General features: G+C 39.8%; 1 protein-coding gene across 3 annotated transcripts; it reads left to right on the plus strand.

The window, feature by feature from the left end:
- Nucleotides 1-2960: 2960 nt before the first annotated feature.
- Nucleotides 2961-13546, plus strand: LOC131329088 (putative transcription elongation factor SPT5 homolog 1). 3 transcript variants are annotated; one of them, XM_058362156.1, is made up of 23 exons: nucleotides 2961-3047; nucleotides 3176-3521; nucleotides 5947-6185; nucleotides 6277-6423; nucleotides 6542-6703; nucleotides 7863-7946; nucleotides 8251-8321; nucleotides 8420-8777; nucleotides 8878-9033; nucleotides 9111-9208; nucleotides 9287-9335; nucleotides 9422-9574; nucleotides 9663-9806; nucleotides 9909-9999; nucleotides 10190-10348; nucleotides 10450-10498; nucleotides 10574-10668; nucleotides 10767-10845; nucleotides 11119-11173; nucleotides 11258-11375; nucleotides 11470-11613; nucleotides 11964-12064; nucleotides 13092-13546. In XM_058362156.1, exons 2-23 carry the CDS (start codon nucleotides 3200-3202, stop codon nucleotides 13335-13337), a joined length of 3120 nt encoding a protein of 1039 aa, XP_058218139.1. In that variant the 5' UTR covers nucleotides 2961-3047; nucleotides 3176-3199; the 3' UTR covers nucleotides 13338-13546. The 3 variants fall into 3 exon arrangements, with proteins under 3 accessions (XP_058218139.1, XP_058218141.1, XP_058218140.1); XM_058362158.1 differs by lacking the exon at nucleotides 6542-6703; XM_058362157.1 differs by having other exon boundaries at nucleotides 2992-3521.
- The last annotated feature ends 5312 nt before the right edge of the window (nucleotides 13547-18858 follow it).

Raw genomic sequence — 18858 nt, forward strand, 5'->3', positions numbered from 1 at the left:
ATTAGAAATTAAAAGGAATTTTAAAAGCAATCCAAGTAAATAAAAATGAAATTCGAATATTTAACGAAACTTTTATTTACTGAAAATTAGAGTCATTATGTGCCCCCTATTTCTTTTTTTTGGTAAATCAGCTTAAAATAAAAAGGGGACTAGTTTCTTAGCTAGGAAGGAAGATTCACCAAGGATTTGAAAAGATGAGAAAGATCAAAGAAGTACAACAAAAATCTCTCCCTCTCTCTCTCTCTCTCTCTCTCTCTCTCTCTCCTATCTCTCTCTCTCTCTCGGCCCTCTCTCTCCTCTCTCTCTCTCGGGTCTCTCTCCCTCTCTCTCCCTCGCTCTCTCTCTCTCCTTAGTACTACATATATATATATATATATATATATGCATATAAACAAGAAAGAATAAATACAAAGTACCAAGTACAAGATTTTCCAAATCAAAATCCTATTAAAGAAATACAATTAGGCACATGTTGATTTAAAATAAATAAACTAGTGTACAAAGTACTCTAGGAAGATCAACTCCCCAATAAATAAATCCAATTGGGTACAAAACCCCAATACAAAATAATAAAAGAGTACTTAGGATAATATTAGGCCTTAAAGGCTATTAAGGCTACTAAGTACTTTAATAATAAAATAATGTGTACTTTATCACATGGGGTTTAAGAAAATATTATTTTAATGAACCCATGTACTTGCTTGGAAGAATAACTCTTTTACCCAATGGACAATAATTCCTCTAACTTTTATTGTCCAATGGACAAAGGTTAAAAGGAAACTTTTATAGTAAAATAATTAAGGTTGTACTTTTAAGCATGTGACAAAAGCCCTATATTAAATATAGGTGTGGTACCAAGTACCCCAATTAAATAAAAAGGCTAGGATTCTCCTCATTAGTTTATAAAAGAGTACAAGTACAAGAAAATCTAGGGTTTAGATATACCCCAAAGGTTTAATGCATAAAAGTACATGGGAATCCAAATCTTGATTATTAAAATGCAACCTTGTACTTGAAAAGATTTGGGCTATTACCCAATGGATAATAATTCCTCTAACGGTTATCGTCCAATGGATAATAAGGTACGAGTACTTTAAATCATAATTTAAGTCTTTTTAAAAGACTACATGTCCTTTTGAAATTTACCCATGTGTTTATATATATGTACTTAGCCAAATATAATAAAGGAAAAGCTTTTGTCCAATGGGTAAATATTACCCTAACAATCATTGTCCAATGGACAATAGTTACTAGGGTACTTTTTATAGTAAAATATTCAAAAAGTACTTTTAAAGTAATTATAAAAGTCTACTTCCAAAAGATTATAGTACTTTGTTCCAATCTTTCAAAATCCTTTTAATATAAAGAATTGGGTTTCTATTATCCAATGGATAATAGTTCCCCTAACATTTATCGTCCAAAGGACAAAGAATAAAACCAATTTAATAAAAGAAATAATTAAACAATATCTAGTCTAGGGTTTGAAAAGGTTCAAAAGGTTCATCTAGTAACTAGGTAAGTTGGTTGCTCGGTTCCTCCAAGTAGTCGGTTGGAAACTAACTAAATTGGTCACGTAGGGTTTCTAGTTGAGAGTTTAACCAAGGACTAAAATCTAACTACGACGAATATTAACAAGAAATCATATAACACTCAAGAGAAAATAAGTAATTTAAATAAAATTCAAATATTTAACGAAATTTTTATTCACCAAAGTCAGGGTCGTTACAGGGAGTATAGCTGTTAGTCTAGTGTGTAGAGGGTGCGAACTAGAAGTAGCCAACTTGCGCCTAACCTGCGATTTTTAAGTAATCAACATGGCGAATTTCAACGTAATCCCAGGGATGGACTGGCTCTCAACACATCGAGCGGTCATAGACTGCCATCAGAAATGGTGACCGCATGTACCTCCGAAGGGACTCGTTTCCTATTTAAGGGGGCGTTACATGCGCACTCTTCTTTGTGTCGACTACATCAACAAGCTAAAGATTGACGTTCTTGCTCCTTAGGATTGGAAAAATATAGGGTGGGGCAAATTCTGGTGTTTACAGTATGTTTCCCGACATGAATGTGAGTAAGTATAAAAGTATTTGTGTAAGTGTGTACATCATTGACTTGAGCCATAAATCTCATCTCACATTAATTAATAATATAACTCTTCTATAAACCACAACTATTTACACAACACAAATTTCAAAAACACTCACATTATTTGGGGGGCCACATATAGTGTGTGTCCTAATATGAATTTTAGTTTGTATGTGTAAGAATATTTGTGCAAGTATGTGATTATAAATTTTTTTTAATGAATAATAAGTATATAAATACTTATACTTCGCTAAGTTTTTTATTTTTTAAGTGCTTATTTTTCGTTTTATGAGATAAATCATTTTCTTATAATATATCACCTTAAATTCAAAAAATAAGTATTCCTTCCGTCCCAAAAAGAATGATAAGTTTTGAAATTTGTGCCATTTTTCATCACTTACTCCCTCCGTCCCTTATTTAGAGTCCAGTATTTCATTTTGGGCTGTCCCTTAATAAGTGTCTATTTTGTAAAGTTAGTAGGTAAAAATTAGTGCATTGTCTATTTTGTCGCTAAAAGTATATTCCATTTTGAAAAACAAGTGAGTAAAAGTGTAATGATAATGGATAAGTAAGGAAAATGGTGGAAAAAGTTAATGTGAAATGTATAATGATGTCCTTTTAATAAGTTAGAATTACGAAGCATGACACTTAAAAAGGGATGGAGGGAGTATATCTTTCAATTTATAATATTTTTTATGACTTTGAAAATTTTGTGTAATAGAACTAATCGAAAACTATTAAATAAGATCTATATTGCATATTTTTTAAAATTTATATTAAAAAATATAAAAAATTAAAATGAAGAAAAATATCAAACATTGTCGTCTAATTTGGGATGGAACGAGTATTTATTTTAGTCGGTGAAAGAACACCCTTATAACTACAGTAATATTTGTCACGAGACGCAGGCAGCTCAGCTGTTCACGGCTCGAGAAGGCAGTCTGATCTGATCTTCCTACTAGGTCACTCTCCAAAGTCCAAACCTCCCATCCATCTTCATCGCTTTCTAGTTTAGTCTAGGGTTATATATTATTATTATTATAATTACACATACATACACCATCTCACGCTCACCGATTGAAACTTACAGATCGATCCTTTGCCATCATCTAACATGTCTCACCGGCGGAGAGACGAGGAGGACGACGACGAGGACGTTGAGCCAGAGGAAGACGAAGAGGAGGCCCTTGATGAAGAGGAGGATGAGGGAAAAATCGGCCGCAAGCGGCGGAGATCTGAGTTCATAGACGATGTGGCCGAGGAGGATGAAGACGAAGAGGAGGAGGAGGACGACGACGATGATTTTTATAACGGTGGTGGTGGCGGTGGTCGTCGCGGAGGTCACCGCCCCAAGAGGCGGTCCGCTTCTCAATTCATCGACGAGGAAGCGCAGGTGGATAGCGACGGGGAAGAAGAGGAGGAGGATGGCGAAGACGGTTAGGGTTTTCTGGATTTTCCTTCGTATTAATTAACGTTATCCATTTGCATACGCAACATTTGCATATGAAATTTAGGTGTTTTTAAAAAAAAATATGTTTTGCGGTTTACCGAGCATGAATTTGATTTGTGTCTATGTTGTTTGGTTGAAACTGGTTTCGAAAACTTTGGAATTTTGGACGTTTGTAGGAATTGTGTGCCGGTAACAACTGAGGTAATTCGATTTATCTGATAATGGTGGTATTCAAACTTCCTATGAAATTAAGCGACTTTTTGGATTTTAGGGCAATTATTGTTAGATTCTTTTGGTTTGTCGATTGTGCACAATAAAGCTTTGTGTTTTAAGAGCCTGAAATCTTTTGTCAATATTTATGAATTAGGGTTAGTTAGACCAACACAACGATTTTTGTTAGTCTGAAATCTTTGTACTAATTAGTTTCCATATGACACACTGATATATGGTAGTAGTGGTACATTAATTCAACTGGTCTAATGCATGGTTGACTGATTTGGATGCTTGACATCTTGCCTTGTAGCGTTATTGTAACGATTTATGTAACTCTACTTTAGGTTCAGGATCCATAGAGTGATGCTTACCTGTTCGGTTCTACTTTTTTACTAGCAAACTTGCATTCTTGAAGTATGAGGAAGAAACCACAGAAATATAATTAGGACGGAGATCCATCTGAATCTTAGATTAGATTTTTGTTTTTAGCCTCTATTATCTTCTGGCAATGGCCACAAGTAGTAGCAAGTGTAACAGAATGAAATCTGTAAGTCCAAAACCTAATACTCCATCTGTCCCTTATTTTTCTCCTTTCTCCTTGAAAAGGTAAAAAATTGTTTGGGACTGCAAAACTAACACTCATAATGGACTAAAAGTGGTTTTCAAAGTGGGGATTAAGGGGCTAGGATGAGAAGTTGGAAGTCCAATGGAATAAGAAAAATGCATTAAATGCACATCCCCTTAAATTGTTGGAAGTCCATGGACTAATAGAAAGGGACCAAGGGATTATATGCTTTGGGGTTAGTGGTATACTTGTTTCTTTGCTAATTAATTTTGAGTTTCTTGGGGGTAAAGGAATAAGAGAACCTTCTACATTTTGATTGGGCACCAAATATGGAATATAAGTGAAATAGAAGCTATGAACTCTCAAAGAAGCTGAAATGTCGAAAAGACAATCATAGAATGCTTGTATTTCAAATATCCTTGGTCTGACTGCATTAAAAATGACTCTGGTGTACATTTTGCAAATGAAATTCTTGCCAAGTTCTTGACAATTAACCTTTGTGCTGCGAGCATTAAAACTAATCATGGCTTTACATAACTTGAGATAAGTGGTAAAATGGGTAGGTAACACCTCCTGAGCCATAATGATGTAGAATCAAATGATTTAAGATGACAGTCTCAATTCTATATCTATTGTCTGCCGCAAATGTTTGGTTTACATGAACGAATTGTGACAAACGTGTATATATTGTCATCTCGATGCAAAAAGCTATGGAAATGGGGTATCACTTTGGAGTGCCGGGCTCCTGGCCATTGTTCTACTTGTTTGTTGTTCCTCTGGTTCTTTTTTGATTTTAGTGTTGGTGTTTTTTGCAGAGAATATTAACTTATAGCATTTATTTCGCTTTTAAAATATTGATGTCTTCTGGTCCAACCAAATTTGTGTTTTTTTATGCTTGAGTAATATAATATGGTAGTGGCAGTGAATTCTCCATATGTTGTTGTTGTCTTGACGGAGATTGAATATTCCCATTCTCTTTGAGCTTGGTGATTCTCCTCAATTACTATGTTAATGTTCTTCAAAATCCAATGAAAATTTGACGTTCTTTGGCTTGTGTATTTTGTTATGTGGATGTTTCACTATTCTAATAGTTGTGCAGGTTCTTTATACACACACACACACACACACACATCAAGCTTCTACTAAGGGCGCCCTTAGTAGAAGAGGACTGATATACAGTGAGCTTCTAATGAGGACCTAAGTTAAGGACCTCATATTTGGAGCTTTCTGGATCATATTTTGATGATTCAAACCGTTTAACTTGTTTAGAACATGTTTTTAAGGGTGCTTGCGAGAAATTAGCTCAAAATATGACTGGGAAGTGCTTGATCTAAACAGTTTTTCATAAAGCTTGACAGGAACGGTTATATGTATAAAGTGTTTGGATCAAGCACTTCCCGGTTATGTTTTGAGCCCATTTCTTGCGAGTACCCTTAAAAATGTGTTTTAAACAAGTTGAGTGGTTTAGATCATCAAAATATGATCTGGAAGGCTCCAAACTATGAGGTCCGCACTTGAGATCCTCATTTTAAGGTCCTCATTTTAAGGTCCTTAGAAGCTCATGGTGTGTGTATGTGTATATATATTATTTTATTTGGCTAGTTGCTGATCTGTTGGGCACCTGAACGTACAGACTTCATAGTAGATGGTGGAGCTGATCTACAAGATGAAGATGACGGCAGAAGGATGCACCGCCGCACGTTGTTGCCAAGGGAGGATGACCAAGTAGATGTTGAAGCTCTTGAGAGAAGTATTCAGGCAAGATATGCCAGATCGAGTCACATAGAATATGATGAGGAGACAACAGATGTAGAGCAACAAGCACTTTTGCCATCTGTCAGGGATCCAAAGTTGTGGATGGTGAAATGTGCGGTATGGTTAATAATGCTTGTGCTGTTCATTACCTATAATGACACAGTTTCGTTATAACGATCTCTTCAAAAAATTTGTTTGCGTTGTGTAGATTGGTCGTGAGCGGGAGGCAGCTGTCTGCCTGATGCAGAAGTATATCGATAAGGGATCTGAGTTGCAAATTAGGTCAGCCATAGCTCTTGATCATCTCAAGAACTACATATATGTTGAGGCAGATAAAGAAGCCCATGTGAAGGAGGTACATAACTACCGATGTGTTGTTTGTGTTGCTTGATGAGCTCTACATAAACGACGTATCATATGTTTATTCATTGTGTGCTGTGACCAAAACTGATCTTATTAGCATCTTTATTCAGGCATGCAAGGGTCTGCGTGTAATTTATGCAAATACTAAAATAACACTTGTTCCAATCAAAGAAATGACTGATGTTCTCTCCGTGGAAAGCAAAGCAATTGATCTTTCCAGGGATACTTGGGTCAGAATGAAGATTGGAACGTATAAAGGGGATCTCGCCAAAGTAAGGACTGTTATGATTACTCTTAAGAGTAAAAGATGTTAGTGACTTAGTGGTCCCTTAAAGTATTCAATATGTGTCATTTTTACTCCTCAATATACCAATTGTCATTTTGATATCTTAAATATGTAATTTGCATCTTTGTGGTCCAAATCCCACATATACCATTTTAATATTTCTTTGCAATTTGCTGGTAATTTTAGACGGGTGTTTTCATATTTCACATGGAGCATCTAGTACATCCACCACATACTTGTGGAGATGCAAATGAACCACAAAAGAAGCCTGACATTATGGAAGTATTGGTGTAGAAATAGTATTCTTGCTTGCTTATTTTGATGATCCTAGATCTTAGGGTTTAAGTAGGGACCAGAGGGATTAGGATTTGCTGTGTAGCTTGACCGAATCAAGCATCAGAGTGCATGTGGATATCACTTTATGACATAAGTATAAGTATATGTTGTGTGCATGTGAGTGGGTTTTGCTCCATTTGAAATATTGGTGATTCGGTATGCTTCAATATGTATTTTAATAAGGATACAGTTCTTTATTAGAAGCGGGGTTGGTCTGAGGTGTTCTAGGTTCTATCAACTTTTGTGGGACCATTTCTACGGAGCATTGGCCCCCACTAGTGGATGGTCGGTACCTGAAAGATTAGTCGGGGTGTGGGTACGCTGACTCGGACACCCCAAGTTATGAAAAAAGAAGGTTCTTTATTGGGGATATAGTTCATTACTGTGTTTAAAATGGTGTTTTCTGTTCATGGTACCAGTGTTCATGAACAAATTGGATCAATAGTTCATAACAAAAGTGGAACACTTGTGACAAATTAGAACTGGGTTTCCCTCCTAATTGCCTTGTCCACTTTCTTACACCCTTTAGTTGAGTAATAAATAACTTAATGAGCATTTGTTTTTCATGGTATCCAATGATTTAAACGGTGTATGAGAGATTGGACTACATAGCTACAAATCACATACTTAGGAGACTAGAATGATAAAATTGGTACATTAAGGACTGAAATGAGTCAATCTGAATAATTTGAGGACCACTGGCATCTTTTACTCTTCTTCTCTCTCCTTTTCATTGGATCTCTGTCAGAATTTCGGTGCACATTTTTCGCCCCTACATTTTAACTAAACTTAAGCTTCTATGTTTATAGGTTGTGGATGTGGATAATGTGCGGCAGAGAGTTACTGTTAAATTAATCCCACGGATTGACTTACAGGCCCTTGCAAATAAATTGGTAAATTTCCCACTTGCTGATGAGATTCTTACTTCAAGAAGTTGAACTTTCTGCATTCAGCGTAGGGAATAGGGATATGTACCATTTTCCTTGTGTAATATGAACTAGTTTTGATTTATTTTTACCAGGAAATAAAAAATTGCAAGGCAAGGATTTTTTCTTAGACTGAGCAAATAGAAGGATTATGGACATTACTTGTCAAGAAAAAAAAAAAAAAAACCAAAAAGGAAGGATTCCGGACAGTGAACATTGAACTTGGTATTGGTATATTGTGGGCTCTTACAAGTCATTCTTTCCGTCTCAGGAAGGAAGGGAAGTCCCAAAAAAGAAGGCATTTGTTCCACCTGCACGTTTTATGAATGTTGATGAAGCCAGGTGGACTTTCTTTTATCATCTCTAATTGGACATATGATGGAGTTCCATGTGTTTCTGCTGTAAGTTTTAGTGTGCATTACTTTCTGTTGTATCTTCAGAGAAATGCATATACGGGTGGAGCGTAGACGTGACCCAATGACTGGTGATTACTTTGAGAATATAAGTGGCATGATGTTCAAGGATGGTTTCCTTTATAAAACCGTCTCCATGAAATCAATCAGCTCTCAGAACATACAGCCAACTTTTGATGAATTAGAGAAATTTCGGCAACCTGGTGAGAATGGAGATGGAGATATGGCTAGTTTGTCGACTTTGTTTGCAAACAGAAAGAAAGGCCACTTTATGAAGGGTGATCAAGTTATTATCGTGAAGGGAGATCTCAGAAATTTGAAGGGCTGGGTTGAGAAAGTTGAGGAAGACAATGTCCACATCAGACCAAATGCGGAGGGCCTCCCTGTAAGACATCACAGAAAACTCTCTGTATTTGTTTTTATCTGAATTATTGTTTCTCTGGTGCTCCTTGTCAGTGCAACAAGTTCTTATTTTCTTTTTGCAGAAAACTCTTGCTGTGAACGAAAAGGAACTTTGCAAGTACTTTGAACCCGGGAATCATGTGAAGGTTGTCTCTGGTGCTTCAGAAGGCACAACTGGTATGGTCATAAAGGTCGAGGGGCATGTAGTTATCATATTGTCTGATACGACTAAAGAACATGTAAGCTTTGCTGTTGAACTTGGGAATATCTGTTATTTTCTGAATGAACAAGTGATGATACTGTTTGTTGTCTTCAGATACGTGTATTTGCGGATAATGTTGCAGAGAGCTCTGAGGTAACTTCTGGTGTTACTAGAATTGGGGACTATGAGCTTCACGATCTTGTGATGCTGGAGTAAGATTCTCTTGCCTTAATCTTTTTTTGTTGCTGGTGCTCAAAATCTTACATGTGATCGTGATTTTTTGTGTGCAGTAATATGAGCTTTGGGGTAATCATACGTGTAGAAAGTGAAGCTTTTCAGGTGAAATGAATTTGGTGATAGTTATACGAGATTTGTATATGACCCGTTTCTCAAGTTCTTGAGAATTTCCGTGTTTGAGGTTTCAGGTTCTGAAGGGAGTCCCAGAGAGACCAGAAGTCGCACTTGTCAAACTAAGAGAGATCAAATGCAAGCTTGACAGGAGAACTCATGCACAAGATCATTCCAAGAACCAAGTATCAGTGAAAGATGTTGTTAGGATTGTTGAAGGTCCATGCAAAGTGAGACACCACCCACTGCCAACTTTGTTCTGATTATTTGGTTCTTTGATTTTCTGATTATACAGATTGTTGCTGTTCTTATGATCAGGGAAACCAAGGTCCTGTTGAACATATTTTCAGAGGAATTCTGTTTATTTACGATCGTCATCACCTTGAGCATGCGGGCTTCATATGTGCTAAATCCCAGTCTTGCATAGTAGTTGGTGGTTCACGTGGGAACGGCGATAGAAATGTACACTGACATACAGATTGTTGTTCGTTATGTATTTTCCAAGTTGTTTCCCGAGCTCTTATAGCTGTTATAATTAATCTTGCTCTTGCATCTTTCATCTAGGGTGATACACTGGCTTCAAGATTTTCTCATCTCAGAACTCCAACTCGTCCACAATCCCCAGGGAGATTGCCTAGAGGCACTCCATTGGACTGTATGTTGGTGCTATCTTTCTGATTGCTGTTTTGGATATTTTGTTCTTTCTCACCAAAGTCTCCTTTCCCTCCCGCGTCCTCCACTCCTCCCTTTTCTCCTTTTCGTATTCTTGCATGACACTTTCGGTTCTTCATTATGATGTCATTCAAGAGAAGAATTATGTTTCCAATGCTACTTATGTGTTACAGCTGGAGCAAGGCATAGAGGTGGTAGAGGACATGATCCTTTGGTCGGTACCACAGTAAAAGTTCGTCAGGGGCCTTTCAAGGGATATCGTGGACGCGTCGTTGATGTTAAAGGTTTATCCGTCAGGGTCGAGTTGGAGTCGCAGATGAAAGTAGTTACAGGCATGTTTACCTAATTTTAGGGACTTGTTCTCCTTCATTTTTGGTTTTCTGTTTTGTGCATGATATATGACGACTTTTTTTTGGTGATTTTCTTTGAGCAGTTGATCGCCATCATATTTCTGATAACGTGGCTGTTTCGACTCCTTATCGGTAATTGTTATTTTTCCTTTTTTTCCTCCAAGAAGCATAGAATTTTAGACTTGCTAACTAATTCTTTTTCCCCAGTAGCGTGCCTCGATATGGTACTGGTAGTGAGACCCCCATGCATCCTTCACGCACACCATTACATCCATATATGACGCCAATGAGAGATCCTGGAGGTTTGTTTTCTTCTTTTTTTTCCCGAGCTTATTGCTAACTTGTGTTGCTGACGCTTGTGTGTCACTTACCAATCAATTTTTCTTTGCTTTTGCAACAGCAACACCTATTCATGATGGCATGAGGACACCTATGCGTGACAGAGCATGGAATCCGTACACACCAATGAGTCCACCCAGGTCAGTTGCTGAATTGTATTAATTGGTTTGTCACTTTGTTGTTTTCAGACAATAATTAGAGGCTAGAATGTGAAGAATGTTTGGTTTCCGAAATATGTTTTACTGGCTGTATGTTCATACGGATCCTGCAAATTCATTGAGTTTTTTGTTTGATTGTTTTTCGTGCAGCATATTATTCATTGGTTACTGTGTTTTATTTGTTTTGATTTCTGTTTGCGGCATTTGTTCAAAACCGATCTTAAAGGCGTTTGTTTTTATTGAATGCAAAATTAGGGATAACTGGGAAGATGCAAACCCTGGTTCATGGGGGACAAGTCCACAGTATCAGGTCAGAATTGCCTGTCCATTTGGGTTGCACTATTCAAGTAAGTTATTTGGTACATGGTGACAATGTCTTGTTATCTTTTCTCAGCCTGGAAGTCCTCCTTCAAGGACATATGAGGCGCCTACTCCTGGTTCAGGTTGGGCCAATACTCCCGGCGGCAATTATAGTGAGGCTGGAACACCAAGGGATAACAGTCACGCCTATGGTAATTATTCAATCCGTTTTCCTTTTCCAAATTCTTAGGCCGCCGCCTTTCGGTACACACTTCTTACTTCATTCCTTATTTTCTGTACGTGCAGCAAATGCCCCAAGCCCATACCTGCCATCTACTCCTGGTGGACAGCCGATGACACCAAGTTCAGCTTCATATCTCCCTGGCACTCCTGGAGGGCAACCAATGACGCCTGGAAGTTGTGGTTTGGACGTTATGTCTCCTGCAGTAGGTCTGTTTGTCCTTTTTTGTTTGTCAGAATTTATTTGATAGATGTAATACTTCCTCTATTTGATGAATTTGGTTTATACTTTGGAGCTTTGCCAGGCTAGGTTTCAGTAGCTAAAACCTTTTCATAGAGATATACTTATGATATTTAATACTACAAGCTTCTGCTAGTAAAAACTAATATGCATTTTCAATGCCGCACGGAGATACAATCTTTGCAATCTGTTGATGTGCTGGGAAGCACAAATAGTCTACAACATTCTTTCGGAGCTTATTTTATTTCTCTTATCTTGGATGTTCCATAACCACTTTGAGTTTCTGCAAGTATGACATTTGACATCCACTACTTCACAGGTGGGGACAATGAAGGACTTTGGGCACTCCCAGACATATTGGTCAATGTACGCAGGTCTGGTGAAGACACTGTCATTGGAGTTGTTCGAGAAGTGCTCCCAGTATGTTTCATTTTCCTTTTTTGCAGGAATGACAGCATTATTATTGCATTTCTATCCTTTAGCATAGAAATCAATTCGTTGGCTTAGTGTGAAGGAAAGACGTTGTCTCCACTCAGAAGTTTTCAGAGTTAGAAACATCAGGTTGCCTTGGATGGGCTATTCAGAAGGACATCAGTATTAGGGACGCAGATTAAGAGGAAATTCTGAGAAAAATCAGTACTTGAAAGAGTTGCTTGTGTGGGTAAATTTTACGTAATATGGAACTTACAAAGGGCATCTTCAACCCACCCTTTATTTCTCCATTTCTCCCCGTATTTCTATCTTTTGGAGGAAACTCTTGCTCTAACCCACCCTCTATTTTCTCCTCTATTCGAAGGATATAGTTTTGACACTCCAAATATGGAGTATGAGAAAACAAATGGATGGATCCTCCTTACTGACCAAAAAATGGATGATCATCCTAATTCACTTTTTGAACATGAAATTAAGAACAGTACTCATTAGATTTCGTTTGAAAGTGGATAATGATTAATGAATACGTGAGGAAGTATTTGACACGAAATGAAATATGGAGATGAAGAGATTTGTGATTGGAGTTTGTATGAACAGTAAAATCCTCTGTACCCACTTTTGGATTATAAAATGTAAATTTCATTCTTTCATCGGAGAAATAGAGGGTATTGGGTTGGAGCATATAAGAAATTGCAGATTTTGGCTCACAAGTTTTCAAGGTAAAGAATCTTATGGAGATATTATCTGGAATTCTAAGACATCAGTTTCTCTCTTAATTTCCACTATACAACTGCTGAAAAATGAACAAAAAAGAACTTTGAAAGCCATTAGAGTGAACTCTAGTTTTTGAATGCAGGGAGCTGCTTATTTGTTTCTAAAGTAGTTTTCCAGAAACGCACTAGGATTGCATATGTTTCCATACATTGTGGCTCGTCAGACAGCTTGCGTCTCGTGTATTTATCTCTGAATCATTGTTTGAGGTAGATCCATGACTCCGGTATTTTTTGTTTTCCAGGATGGTTCGTGTAGGATAAACCTTGGATCGAGTGGCAATGGCGATACAGTGGTTGCTCTTTCTAGTGAAATAGATATAGTGGTACCAAGGAAATCAGACAAAGTTAAGATAATGGGCGGCGCACAACGGGGTTCTACTGGGAAGCTGATAGGTATTGATGGTAGTGATGGAATTGTCAAGGAAGATGCAACTTTTGAGGTTAAGATATTAGAAATGAACATTCTGGCCAAAGTAGCACAATCTTGACAGACTATGCTTCCCTGTAAACATAGATTAGGGGTTTTTCCTCTTTTGCAAATCCTAAAAATATTCCTTACAATTTCTAGTGTACGTCTTTTTTCTTAAACATAGATGGAGCAGGGAAAAAATTGACAGTTCTGTTCGCTTTTTGTTTTTTCTCCTACTTTGTCCGACTTTTCTATTTCTCCTAATGAGAATAATCCGTTGCTTTTTTCCATCTTTTTCTAGTGGCTCGCTCTTCTTTTGTTCATCCTTTGTCAAACCAAAGGGGGGTAGTTACCAGAGACTTGAATAGTGAGTAGGGCAGTCCAGCGGAAGAACCAAACCACCCGATCCGTACCAAATTGAGGCATCTTAGAGATGAATACAGATCTAAAAATACTAGTAATTCTAACGAATCTAGTTTGGTTCGGTTGGGTTCTGCCCAAACCGCTCAATTTGCCCACCGCAATGTTCCTATTTCTCCTTCGAAGTTTATGGATGATGTTGAGTAATTTGAACAAAATTTCACATGTAATAAACTAACAAACATGTATTCTAAGATATTTTTATGTTTTATGTTGAAAATGGTGACTCCTCTATTTTTTTTGGCACATTAGAATCTGAATCAAGTTCATGTTCTAGTCTACCTCAAAGTTCGAGTATTATTGACATCTAATAGTTTATCTTTAGGCTAGCAAGAAAGCTAAGAAAGCCGTAAGAGATGATAAGCTGAGAGCGTACAAGGATTTCTATGCTAGTCTTGATAGTAAAGATGGAGAAAATAATATTTATAAACTTGCTAAGCTGTGAGAAAAGAAATCTAGAGACATTTCTCGAGTTAAGTGTATAAAAGGTAATGATTCGTTGATGTTGGTGAAAGACAAGATGATTAGAGATAGATGGAAGTCATATTTTGAGTTGTTAAACAAGAAACATAAAGGAGGATTTGGTGGGGAGGAAGTCTATGTACCTGGTGAGAACATAGAATATGAGTTTTGTCGAAGAATACAAAAGCCCGAAGTAGTCAACGCTTCGAAAAAGATGAAACCAGGTAAGGCCTTGGGACTAGATGGTATCCCTATTGAAGTGTGTAGAAGTCTAGGTGACTTGGGGGTGACTTGGTTGACAAAGTTGTTCAACAAGATTATTATGACTAGGAAATGCCCGACGAATGAAGAAGGAACACCTTAATACCATTCTATAAGAATAAAGGGGATATAAACCCCAAGGGATTTGGCAAGTGGTTGTGAGAAAGTAATAAGTGCTTCTCCATGAGGCCACAGGTTCCATTCCCACAGAGACAAAACATTCCAAACTTTTGGGCCACTGGGGGTTATGCCCGGTTGCTATCTTCATGTCCTTAGAATTAGTCGAGGTGCGAGCAAGCTGGCCCGGGCATTCGATTATCAAAAAAAGACCGGGGGGGGGGTTATTCAAAGCTACAACAACTATAGAGATATTAAGTTGATAAGTCATACAATGAAGTTGTGGGAAAGAGTTTTTGAGTATCGCTTGAGGATGGTGACTATGGTATCAGAGAAATAGTTTGGGTTCATGCTTGAGAGATCAACCATGGAAACTATCTATCTATTAAGGAAATTGGTAGAAAAATACAGAGCAAAGAAGAATGATCTTCATATAGTTTTCATAGACTTAGAAAAGGCTTATGATAGGGTGCCTAGAAATATCATGGTGGGTTATGGGGAGAAAGGGAGTGTCCAAAGGGTGTATTGAGGTGATTAGAGATATATATGAATGTGCCATCACTACTATTAGATCACCAGTAGAGAAAATGAGTGAATTTTCAATCACAGTAGGCTTACATCAAGGGTCAGCTTTGAACCCATACCTCTTTGCCCTAGTAATGAATGAATTAACTAGACAATTTCAGGAGGCTATCCTATGGTGTATAATGTTTGTAGATGATATTAATATCAAATTAGACGGAATTCGTAGATGAAACCGTTTTTTTTTTTTTTTGGGTAATTTAGCTTGAAATTAAAAAAAGATTAACCGAATGTACAGCCTACAAGGGACATATCACAGGAGGAAAAGAAAAAGAAAAAAAGAAAGATTGAAAAAAGTACGAGAACACATGCACAACCCGCATGGTGAGTAAAGTAGATTGAGTAAGATAACAAAAGTACTATGTGTGTGGAGATCATCATACCCCCGATGCACTATCCATCTAAGCGGAATGATAGTACAACGAGGTATGAAATGAAGTGATATGAGTAGACTATAATGAAAGTTAACTACTACTTGGCACATCCCGCCAGGCTAGGAAATAAAGTAAATAGTCACGGTCAGAATTGACCAAAATAAAACCATCACTGAGGACTAGCAGCCACAAAGTAAATCAGCATCAAGGGAAGGCTGAACAGCTACTACAAATGAACAAGGCACCAATAAGAGATTCGAACCAAAGATGTTGGCATTCGACAGGGGCCCCCACCCTGCACACGACGCTCATTCCATCTGGCCTAATACTCCCTCATCCAAGCCCAAAGGCTCGCCAGATAAAAATTCGCCCACAGCCAACTACCAATCACCACGAATACCAGCGATGGGATAAGGTAACCACGATACTAATACTCCAACCGAACCCAGAACGACAAGCATAATACCCAATTTAAAAGAACAACTACTACATAGGAACTAGGCACCGAGGAAAGGCTCGAACTGGAGATGTCGGCATCCGGCAAGGCTACCTGCCCAAGTACCCTGCACACCATACCCATTCTATCTAGACTACTACACCCTCAACCTAATCCCCTAGGCTCGCCATAATCTAAAATAGGGACAGAAAGAGGAACCACAAAATGTGGCCACTCGAACCGCAGATGAAACCCAGCTGCCCCTTTCAATCAGCGCACCACCTCCAATCTAATCAATGATAGCCTGCGAGGCTACCCCTTTCGATCAAAGCACGTCCACCAATCTAATCGAAGACAGCCCCAGTCGCACCACATTACGCTAAAGCACTAGGCTAGTGAAGCAAAGAATGATGGAATTTAATGGAGCTCCATAACATGTTGCACAACATTTGAGCCCTGAAAAGGCAATGAGCCTAGTAACTAAACCGAGCATTTGAGCCCCAATTAGGCAATCAGCCTAGTAGCTAAACTAAGCATGAATCACATTATCGAGGTGTTTGCGGCACCTAGTTTGGTGTTTGCAGCACCTAGGTCAAATGACAAATATTAACAGACCACTAGCATAAAAGTCCAGTAACAAACCAACTTCTACCACCAGTACGCCATTATTGCTAAGCAATGAAATTGATACCTAGCTAAAACAAGTGACTGCCTTTTGATTTTTCTGGATCAAGGCAAGTGTTTATACCTGCCAATGGAAGGTCCGGAAAGAACCAAACCTGGATTACCCCAAAATGATCGGCAACAATCCCAATCGGACAATGACGACCACTGATGTAGCTTGGGCTGCCCGAATAGAATGTAGCAGGCCGAACATAGAAATTCGCTGTGGTAAGGACCAAGCCCGCTCCGTGCAGAGCATGAACCTTGTGCACGGCTCCCGGCCCTATTCTTCGTCGCCATCTCACTTGCCACGGGCTTGGCAGAAGGCCAGCTCGTTCTCGGCCACCTTCCTCGGTGGATCCCTTGCGACGTGTCCTCTCCCGTCGGTCACGTGCCGGGGTCGGCAAAGGCGTGTTCGGCTGCCTGCGGAGCATGGCCGCTGTCGACCACGGCTAGCTGCTGATTTGTACGTCTTCCCACGTGTAAAAGCGGTTATAATAGAAGATGATCATGGGCGCACATGGGTGTGCCAGTTCAGCCCTAAAAACGGTTACCAGATCTATTTGGTGACGTCATCGCCTGGCCCGCGCAAGGCACGTGCTTGTGCTTGGAGAGCAAGTTAGGGAGACTCTATATATACTGAAGGATAACACCTTTTGAAAGGTACGCACTCATATACGCGGTTACCCACTCAAACCCTAGTTTCTGCCCTTTCATCTTGCACATACTCATCCTCTCACCAGAGGGCCTTGCCGGGCAACCCCCGGCCAGGTCTTAGTCGTGCGCTCCCTGTGCAGGCTAGGAGAAGACTCAATAACCATCAAGCCACCAGAGAAGGAACGAGGATCGAGGATCACGGGCCACACAATTGGTGAACCCGACGTGAACTGCTTCTGATTCAAACGGCTCTCACATCCTCCAAATCCCCTCACTCTTCCGTGAAACAACGACCAAACTACTCACCATGGGCGGAGATCAAACGGATGTAGCCATCTCAGGGACCAAAGACGCTAGCGGAAATGTCATCCCCATAACACCCCATGAGAGGCACATGTCTATGTCCCTCGCCCCAGGATCCGGTCTCTCACCAGTCGTGGACGACGTAACGGCGGCCTATATCTGTTTGCTACAGCGTCGTGACGACAAACGCGATAACGAGTTAGCTGAGCTAAGGGCGGAGGTGGCCCAAATGAAACAGCGCATGCAGCAAGAGACAACCCCCTCCGCATCCAGATCTGGTGGAGGAGGGGGTAGGAGAAGGTGAATGCCACCTCCACCACCACCACAAAGGCGTCAGAACCAGGGAGGCCAACGCGGATCCGTAAAAGACCGCCTAGGCTTCACCCCGGCACCGGGCGACGCTAGAGAAATAATCCTTTACAAGCAACCCTCCGCATCTAGAACACACCGCTCAAAAGAACACCACGATCAAACCAACACTAGGGATACCGAGTCGTTTACAAGCACATACTCCACTGGACGCGCAGAATTCTCTCGCACAACGGTTTCCCACCATAGCCGAGATTCTGTGGAAACCAGACGCCATGTATCTGAACGACTCGGGGAAATCCCTGCAGAAAAGTTCGACAATAGCAACCAGGCTCGGCGGAACGGAAAGGGCGTGCGTATTGACGAGCCAAACAACGAGACCAAATCCCGTAAGGACAGAGGAGAAATGGTTGACGAATATCGCCGGGTGACAGCAGATTTACGAGACAAACTCCGGCATCGAAACCGTGAAAAGTCTCCAGATAGAGAGTCCAAGAGAACAAAGACGGATGAGCACGGCAGGCCGCCACGCCATGGTTTTGAGCGGCAGCTGAAGGATCTCGGTGTTTCTCCCTTCACACCCCACATAATCAACACGACGGCCGAACCCAACTTCCACCTGCCAAAGTTTACGAAGTTCGATCCTACCACATGCGAAGCCTACACCCACCTTATCCACTTCCGTCAAACCATTGAGCTATGCACCATGAGGGACGAAATCAAATGCAAAGCGTTCCCATCCAGCCTCGGCTCCCTTGGACTCCAGTGGTTCAACAAATTGCCCGCTGGATCCATACGGAACTTGGCCGACCTTGAACGCGCTTTCAACACTCGCTTCATCACCAGTAACAGGACAGCCAAAGTGCCTGAGTCCTTGTCCCAGATGAGGAAGCTGCCAAACGAAACACTCAGACACTACGCCGAGCGTTATTGGCAACTTTTCAATGAGATCCCTGGAATCGACGAGTACTGGGCCGCGCGCACCTTCAAAAATGGGTTAGAATCTGGCAGCAAAA

The sequence above is a fragment of the Rhododendron vialii genome, chromosome 6a, assembly GCF_030253575.1.
Source record: "Rhododendron vialii isolate Sample 1 chromosome 6a, ASM3025357v1".
Classification (NCBI taxonomy): domain Eukaryota; kingdom Viridiplantae; phylum Streptophyta; class Magnoliopsida; order Ericales; family Ericaceae; genus Rhododendron; species Rhododendron vialii.